Source organism: Selaginella moellendorffii, unplaced genomic scaffold (genome assembly GCF_000143415.4).
Source record: "Selaginella moellendorffii unplaced genomic scaffold, v1.0 SELMOscaffold_91, whole genome shotgun sequence".
In the NCBI taxonomy this organism is placed as follows: Eukaryota; Viridiplantae; Streptophyta; class Lycopodiopsida; order Selaginellales; family Selaginellaceae; genus Selaginella; species Selaginella moellendorffii.
In genome coordinates, this window is record NW_003314352.1 from 438299 (window position 1) to 447309 (window position 9011).

The following is a 9011-nucleotide window of genomic DNA, read 5'->3' on the forward strand; positions in this document are numbered from 1 at the left end:
CAGTCATGCTCGAAAAGGCCAGACCCTGGAGAAGTTCCAAGTTTTTAAACGAAAGAACTTAGCTGCAAACGATGACAGTCTCGACTCATATACGTAGTCACAAGTCGCTAGGCCTCCTTTTCTAGTTCTGGAAGATCTGGACAAGATAGATAAGTCATTCATTAGCAGCACAGCAAGAGCTTAGAGACTTACAAAGCATCCCTTCTTCATCCTCGCCATCAGCTTCGGTGTTGAAATGGTGATCCTGGTTTGTGACAAAAGGAAAAGCGTTGAGTATAGCAATGGATTCACGAACGAGAGAATTACATACCGAGGAAGAGGAAGCTCCCTTGCGGGCGAGACTGAATGTGTCTAGCCATCGGAAACACAAGAGAAAAAGTCAAGGAAATCAGCTCTATCGTCACGAATGAAGAAGAGAAGGAATAAACAAATACCGTGGCCCTTGGAGTCAGCTTCTTCGTCTTCATCAATCCACTTGTTCCAGTCCACCTTCACGTAAGGAGGCATTTTCCCCTCCGACTTGAGCAGCCGCTTCCACCACCCCTGTTCTTGCTTGTGGATGATGCAAAGAGTGTGTCTGGATCCAACATTGACTTTGCTCTCCTGAGATATCAAATCCAGTCACGAAAATCAAATCAAACTCATGAGCAAAGCCACGCACAAGAAAGACCAATCAATCGAGGCATAAACAAAAGAAGAAACGAGCAAACCTCTACACTAACGCTTCCATACAGCTCCAGGCTCGCCTCGTAGGGGGCGGAATCAGCGGCGGCGGCGCGGAACACAAATCTCCCATCCGGCTGGAGCTCGACGCTGGGATCCACGGCATCGGGCAGCTCCACGGTGAGGAAGAGCTTGTCGGAGCGCTGCGCCCATACAATCTCGGGATGCCTGGGCCAGGAGGAGAGAGTCCATCGCTCGATCGATCACAAAACCATAGCCCTACCTCACTGCGCGACCCATAAAGCCCTAACGTTTTGGAGGGAAACAGCATATTTTCAAACAGGCGAAAAAGTAAATTATTCGCCCTCAGGGAAAAGGGATGATACATCCGACATTTGGGTCGTCCAGGTGGATGACCACGTGGAGATGTCCACGTCTGATGCCACGTGGAGCGCGCGCGCGGGGGGTATGTACACCGGGGAAGTGGGGCTGGAAGGGGGACCTTTCTTGGACCTCCGCGCGGGATGGAAGCGGTTTCATCGTCATCCTCATCAGCGGCGGCGGCAGCAGCAGTGGCGGCGGCGGCGGCGGCGCTCAAGAAGGGACCGTGGACGTCGGCAGAGGACGCGATCCTGGTGGCCTACGTGAGCAAGCACGGCGAGGGCAATTGGAACAACGTCCAGAAGCACTCGGGCCTCTCGCGCTGCGGCAAGAGCTGCCGCCTCCGCTGGGCCAATCACCTCCGCCCCAACCTCAAGAAGGGCGCCTTCACCCCCGACGAGGAGCGCCTCATCATCGAGCTCCACGCCAAGCTCGGCAACAAATGGGCTCGCATGGCCGCCCAGGTATGGATCCATCTTCCTCCTCTGGTTGATCTCCTCCAATTCTTCCATCCTGCCATCTCAATTTCCCTGGAATTCTCCTCTTTTGTGCTTGACCCTCCATTTTCTTCTCCAATTCTCCTATCCTGCCTTGAAAATCCTCTCCAATTCTGCTTGCCTGATCGTCCCGATCGCTACCCGCATTGCGCGATCCATCTCACCGCATCCCCTGTTTCTTCCTCCAGCTTCCCGGGCGCACGGACAACGAGATCAAGAACTACTGGAACACGAGGATCAAGCGGCGACTTCGCGCGGGGCTGCCCGTCTATCCCTCGGACGTCCACAGCATGGTGGTGGCGACCGCATCCACGCCTCCGCCGGACGCTCCCGGCTACGCCGCCAGCAGCATCTTCGCCGATCACTCCGCGGCGGCGGGGGACAACCCCTCCGACGATCACGCCGCTGCCACCGCTAGCCCGACAGCCGCCGCGAGCAAGCTTCGCTCGCACGTCAACCTGGCGAATCTCCATGGCGGCATCGGCAATTTCCAGCAGCAGCAGCAGCAATTCGATCACCAGCAGTACATCCATCACCTGGGCGCCGCCAGCAACCACGGCGGTGGCGGCGTGGGGAGTGGCGGCAGCCCGATCATCCTCCGCCGGGCCTCCTCCAAGCGGCTCCGCGAGTCCGGGAACCACGGCCTGGAGCTCTTCTACCACCACGGCTATGGCGGCGAGTATCCCCACAAGGGATTCGACCAAGCCTCGTCGCCGGCAAAGATGTTTATCGGCCACCACCACCAACACCAGCAAATGCCGGCCCAGCAGCGCTGCCTGGCCGACCAGTTGTCCGGCGCCACTGGAGGCGCCTTGGATCCATCGCCCATGTACTCGAGCCTGGGATCCAACACCACCGCAAGCGGCACCGCCGCCACCACCACCGCCAGTGCCGCCGGATCAATGCTCCTCGAGGCGCTGCTCCAGGAGGCCAGGATGATGGATGGCAGCGGCAGCAACTCCGCCTCCGCCGGCAATGATCCACTCATGTTCCTGGCGAACCATCACCACCAGGATCATCTCATCCAGGACGAGCATTGCTCGGTGGCGCAGCGCGGAATGGCGGCGGCGGCCGACAATTCGGCTGACGATCACGCGAAGCTCCTGGCGGCCAGGCAGCAGCGCGAGTTGATGATCTTCACGCCGCCGGACGAGGGCGGGATCGATGACGTGGACGATAACTGCCGCGAGGAACCGGATCCAATGGACGATCAGTTCCAGAAATGGGGGGACGAGATCCTGGCAGCCTCGCCGCCGCCGCCACAGTGCTGCGTTTACAGCGAGGAATCCATCACCGGGAATCACCTCCAGCAGCAGCAGCGGCACCACTGGGATGATCAATCGGTCTCGGTGGAGCAACCTCCAATCCGTGAGTGAATCTCATCTCATTTCTTCTCTGTGTTTTAGATTTGTTTTTACGCGAAGTTTCTATTCCTCTGTTCTTGGCAGTCGCGAAGAACGAGGACGGCTTGTCGACCATAACTGTCGGCTCCGAGGGGGCCACCGCCACCCCTGTCGCCGCCGCCGCCGCCACCGCCTCAGTCACCTATACGGACGAGGAGATCTCCACACTGCTGGATTTTGCGCGGTCTGATTCGCTCCCGCTCAACTTGGATTGGCCCGACCAGCCGCCACCGCCGCCGCCAGACGTCCCCAGCGCCGCCACGACCGCCGCCAGCGTCGCCGACTCCTCCGCGACGCTCCTCCCGTTCCTTTGCACTGCCGACTCCATGGATCCCCTGGAGCATCATCCAGCGGCGGCGCTGGGATTCTTTGGCGATCCCACGAGCCAGTTGTTTGGAGGCCCCAGCTGCTGGGATCTATCGCCGTGCTGGAGCAGCATGCCCGGCGCGACGCAGCTCCAGTGCGAGCACGATTGCAAGCCGCTGGGGGCGGTGGCGGCGGATCATCCATGTCCGATCTTCTGACACCAAAGTTCCTCCATGCAGTCCGGCCAGCAGTCAAGCAAAAGCAAGCAGCATTCTTTTCCAAAGATGTGTTTGAATCGTTGTTAGCATTCTAGGCTCATACTTTTCAGTGATCCAAATGGATCGATCATGTTAACTCTCACTTGGTTCCTCCAAGTTTACAAAGATCCAAACAAGCACAAACTTGGAGGAAAAAAACTTGAAATTCCTCGAAGAAAAAAGATAAAGAAAAAAAACCAAAGAGAATCATTTGAGCACTGGCTGGCTGCGTTGCAGGATCTCATCCCTTTGTCACCAGTTTTAATTTCTTACCGCAAATATGCAAATGTCTCGCTGTTGTTGGGTAGCCCGGTTGGGAAAGTTGGCATTTTGCTTGTGAGCTTCCAAAGGCTTGTCATTTTATTGCTAATAAATTTGCCAAAGCTGGGGTTATGGCTAGTAAATGTGCCAAAAGCCAAACTCTTTTGTAAGCATCTCCTTCATTTTGCACAGAGCAACTACTTACCTGGAATAAGAGTTTTTAGGATTTTCCATTCCATCAGCGTGAGCAGCATGGCCTCGTAAAAACAATGCCAAAGCTCTGTTAAATCTGGCACTCACGCATTCGCTGCTTACTGGCCTGGATAATAAAAACTAGCTCGCATTAGATCTCTCCTCGTCCCATGACAGAAAGAAAGGAAAAAAAAAGTACCTTAACTGTCTTGTAAGGACTCGTCGTCACTGGTGGTGGTGGAATCGCAAAGCCACTCCCAGATTTGAGGATCGGCTTGTATTGCATCTATCGCGCAGCTTCTGGAAGTAAAAAAAGAGGAGCTCGTCATGGTGACGATCACGAATAAATCCTGGAAAACACTTACCATCCACTAAAGCTATTGATCGATTCAATTGCAGCTTCTGGAAGGAAAAAAAAAGGAGGAGCTCGTCATGGTGATGATCTCAATAAATCCTGGAAAACACTTACCATCCACTGAAGCTATTGATCGATTCAATCGCAGCTTCTGGAAGTAAAAAGAAAGAGGAGCTCGTCAGGGTGATAATCTCAAATGAATCCTGGAAAACGCTTACCATCCACTGAAGCTATTGATCGATTCAGATCGCAACTTATGGCAGTACAAAAAGGAGCTCGTCATGGTGATGATCTCAAATAAGTCCTGGAAAACACTTACCATTCATCAAAATAATTGATAAATTCAATCGCAGCTTCTGGAAGTAAGAAGAAGACGGAGGAGCTCCCTTACCATCCATCGTAGCTTTGGTTTCACCAAGGACGTATGACGAGAGTGAAACTAAACTCTCGCAAAGCATGGCATTGAAAAAATAGCATGACAGACTGAAAACACGAGAGGGAAAAAAAGGCTTGTTTTTTTTTTTTTTTTCCTTCTTTTTCTGGGCTGCCTGGATCTCACAATATATACACCTTTCATTGTGACGGGAGGGAGAAAAATACTTAGCACCACCTCAGCTAGCTAAACATACCGTAGTCAGGGAAAGCAAAGTCAAGCTGCGGGGAGCAATGGTGATGCACCACATACCACTGCTGGCCGTGGCGCTCGTAACAATTTGTAGACAAGAGAGGCTCCACAGACGCATTTACAAAAGCTTTGCTCGTCACCCAGGCCATGTCACCACTCACACGGACTTTGACATCCTGGAGCTCGAAATCGTACCTTTGGCTCCAGTTGAACACCAAGCGCCAGTTCTCCATCACCGCATCAAACCTGGAACCATCAAAACGCACGAGTGAAAACCCAAGGTGAAAAGCAAAACAAGAAAAACACTAGCGAAAACGAGAAACCAAACGAAAGAAAAACTGGTTTTTTTTTTTTTTTTTTCCTTTGGCCTTTCTGTTTTTTTTCTCGAGAAACGCTGGGATACTGTACCCTGATATAAGCTCACCACCAGGATGGATACACTTCACGTAATCCGCGTGGAGCCAAATTTGCCCCATCCCTCGCAGGGACTTTGCCTTGAACTTGTTGTAGAAAGCCCGGTTGGCTTCCGCGACGGCCTTGGTTACGGCGTAGTAGGCCTTCCAGCCGTGCGGAGGGACGATGTTTTGCTGCTCGGGATTCCAATCCTGCCAAGGCCACACCAGAGAAACGCTATCAAAACTCTCGAGAGCAAAGCTTACAAGAGAAAACCTTGTGATAGAGGGACTTCCAGGCGCTCTCGTCGTTGGCGGCCTTCCTCATGGCCACATTGGTCATGGACATGCAGCACAAGCTCTTGAAATCCAGGTAGCTCAGGACGTGGTGAGTGATCTCGGGCACAAGCTGCTCCATCATGGACAACTCGGCCTTGGCGGTGATGTTCGCCGCCACCTTGGTGGCGGCGTCGCTGGGCTTGAGCGGCAATACGAATTTGGCGGAGCAGGGCATTTTCTTGGCGGAGGAGGAGGAGCAGCAAATCAGCGAGTGCCATCTGATCGCCAGGGCGCCGCATGCGCAGCCAAGGAGCAAGAGCAAGAGGCTGAGAGCGTGCCAAACCGCCTCCTCCATTTGTGAGTGGGAGGAGGAAGAAGAAGTAGGGCTGCTGCTGGACGAAGCGCGGATGACAAGGAGGAGGAAGAAGAAGGCTCTACCTCGGGCACGGAGAGACCGCAGTGGCGCCATTTCCCTTTTTGGCTCCCTCTTTGTCCTTGCTTACCCGTGGAGAAAGATTGAGCTGGTGCCGCTAGAGGAGAATCGGGAGCGGCAAGCCATCTTCTCTTTAGGGTTTGATGATCCAGGATTCGAACCGATACACTCCTTTCTATTCTAGAAAAGATAGGTGCATTTTATACTGAAATTAAATAGTTTCTGCAATTTAATTTATTTTAAAAAACTTTATGTGATCTTCAATATCAAACACAAACTAATTTTAATTTATACCTTTAAATAACAAAATTAAAGTTTATTTAAATTTAAAGTTAATTTTAAATTTTTATTTTATGTATTAAGATATAAGGTGAAAACTACAACTGATACAATGTTATCTATTGTGTTTTTTTCGAAAATAAAATTTACTACAACTATAGATATTTAAAATAACATTTAAAGTCCACTTTATGCAAATCAAAATTTAGAAAAAGTATTACTTTTTGTAACTAAAAATTAGTCATTAGTGTGGTAAGCACTAACTTTTTCCAACTAATTTTAAATATTTAGTTATTAATATTAATTTATGTGTACTTATTTGACTCCTGAACCAATTTCATTAGTTGATGGATTTGCAAGCAAAACAATTGGTGAGGATTGAAAAACTTCATAAAGTAAACATTCCCAAGAATTTATGTATTTTTATATATTTACTTTTTCCAAATATTTTTAACTATGAAGTATTGTATTTTAGAGCATTAAACTTGTGAATATAAAGGTATATATTTTCTAGTTTATATTTTATATTCAACTATTTATACTTATCTTACTAGATATTGTAGAGAAAATTAATATTTCTATCAAGTTAAATTCATTAGTTTAATATCAAATTTATAGTATTCTTAATTTGATAATGTTGTAAAAATAGAATGTCAAAAAATGAAATTAGTCTTAACAAAAAGTTAGTAGTACTTAAGAAGTTTTTGAAATATTCAAATTCTCTTAAAAATTTATATTACAAAAGTCTAAATAAAAATCAATGGATACTTCTTTACAATAAAACTCAAGTATAGATTTATAAAGTATGTTATTTATTTATTTTACTAAAATTATTAAGTATTTAGTTTTAGTATTCAGATTTGTGCCAATTTATCTCCTCATTACTAAATATAAAACAACAAAAAAAAATACTCTTCTATTCAATCTTAATAATTAAAATTTGCATATAGTTGAGATTGTTTAAGTTCAAATACTACTATTTGAAACTAATAAAGTCATTTGAACTTTTACTACTCAATAATAAACATAGTGAACTAATTTAGTATTAAATAATTTATATATGTTGTCACCCTGAATCTTACTTAGGTAAAAAATATATGTACCTTCCAAAAAATGTTACAACCATTGTTAAAACTTTCTTCAAATTATAAGTTAATTTGCAACACTAAATGAGCCAAAATTGTTTGCTAGTAAGATCATCCTCAATTAAGATATAACCCAGATCAACCTTTTTACATATCTCTTCTTAATTGTTTCTACCTATGAAATTTTTTACTGTTAGCACCATATCACTAATTTTCATTACTTTTCCTCTGTTTCATTCTTTTTCCTATTAAATATTTATTCTTGTACCTTTCTACCTCAGAATAACCAAACCCCAACAGCCATCCAAATTAAACATTTGCATAATTGATGAAGTTGTACTCTAGAAATTTGACACAAAAATATAATACTTTATGAGTTAAGATCTTATAAACATCTTAGTTGTCAAACCCTCAAAGTAAATAGATTTGTAAAGTACAAAAAAACTGTGTGGTGCAAGTTTGCTCCAACAAGCTAAAACCTATCAAAGATAAAATAGAATAAGAGATATTTATATAAAAATTTAAATTAAATGAGACTGAAATATGAGATTGACTAAAAAGGCACCAAAAGCACCTCCCATTAAACACCATCCTATTTTAATCTCTTTTCACCTAGTTGGCAATGATGTGGATGATTACATAGCATTTCTCTCTTTCCACTCTTATCTACATCTGTTTGTCCAACGACTATGGTCTTTCTCAGCTTTTGACCGGCACTTCTTTGACGTCTTGGAGTTTAGAAACATTTTTTTACCATTATTTGTTCTTTTGGAAGAGAAAAAGAATTTGAACAGTGAGACAATGGCATGGCTTGGCTATCTCCACCACATTTAATTCCTCTCCGTGATGACAAAACTGAGCAAGGATCATCGCCTATCCACCTGTGAAGTTCTGGTAAGAGCGTGCTTGAAAACTTGCAAGGCATCCGTTGTAAAAATAAGACTAAGGATAATCCAAGAGGAGAAGACTATGTAGCAATAGTTACTAGCTCCATGTTGTGCAAAGATGAAGAGCATGCCCATATTCCATAATGCCAGAGCTAATAGTATCACTGAGCTCCACAAATTCATAGAAACCTCCATATGATCATTGTTGCTGCCCCTTGAGAGCAAAAAAAAGAGCGCTTCCAATCTAGCTGGTGCTGCTGCTACTGCTTGGGTTCACCAGCATTTCCATTCCAGAGAAGAACCTAAAACCCCTTAGAGAAGAGGGTATCCCAACATCCACCAATCTAGAAAGCAAAAGGAGAGATACTTACACACTGGTTAGCATTGGACGCAAAGGAAAAGACTAGGAAAAGACCAAGAAAAGACCCTCCTATAAAAGAGGCTTTGGTCCAAGTTAAAGTGATTGGAAGTAAGAGAGAGAGAGAGAGAGAGAGAGAGAGAGAGAAATGCTATGTAATCATGCCACATTATAATTTGATTATTAAAACATTTACAAAATTGTGTATCGATGAATTGCTCGGAGCCCCGACATTGGAGAAGTAAGCCACCCGTTGGCTTTCCTTCCAGATCTCGGGAGTCCCTCGCTGGGCATAAGTGGAGCCACGGCGAGGCAGCCATGAACAACAACACCAAGTTTGGCAGGTGGGAAGAGATTT

General features: G+C 46.4%; 2 protein-coding genes across 3 annotated transcripts; both read right to left on the reverse strand.

The window, feature by feature from the left end:
- Nucleotides 1-25: 25 nt before the first annotated feature.
- Nucleotides 26-981, reverse strand: LOC9661431 (uncharacterized protein At3g03773). Its single transcript, XM_002988824.2, has 6 exons — nt 947-981; nt 711-891; nt 435-603; nt 311-351; nt 193-244; nt 26-136 (listed from the first exon to the last, which is right to left on the reverse strand). The coding sequence occupies exons 1-6, from the start codon at nt 961-963 to the stop codon at nt 108-110; spliced, it is 489 nt and encodes a 162-aa protein (XP_002988870.2). The 5' UTR covers nt 964-981; the 3' UTR covers nt 26-107.
- Nucleotides 982-3652: 2671 nt separating this feature from the next.
- LOC9661219 (F-box protein SKIP8) lies at nt 3653-6181 on the reverse strand. Of its 2 annotated transcripts, XM_002988825.2 has the most exons (7): nt 5610-6181; nt 5349-5545; nt 4534-5186; nt 4430-4466; nt 4326-4362; nt 4160-4260; nt 3653-4087 (listed from the first exon to the last, which is right to left on the reverse strand). In XM_002988825.2, exons 1-3 carry the CDS (start codon nt 6078-6080, stop codon nt 4931-4933), a joined length of 924 nt encoding a protein of 307 aa, XP_002988871.2. In that variant the 5' UTR covers nt 6081-6181; the 3' UTR covers nt 3653-4087; nt 4160-4260; nt 4326-4362; nt 4430-4466; nt 4534-4930. The 2 variants fall into 2 exon arrangements, with proteins under 2 accessions (XP_002988871.2, XP_024518442.1); XM_024662674.1 differs by lacking the exons at nt 3653-4087; nt 4160-4260; nt 4326-4362; nt 4430-4466 and having other exon boundaries at nt 5084-5186; nt 5365-5545.
- Nucleotides 6182-9011: the final 2830 nt, after the last annotated feature.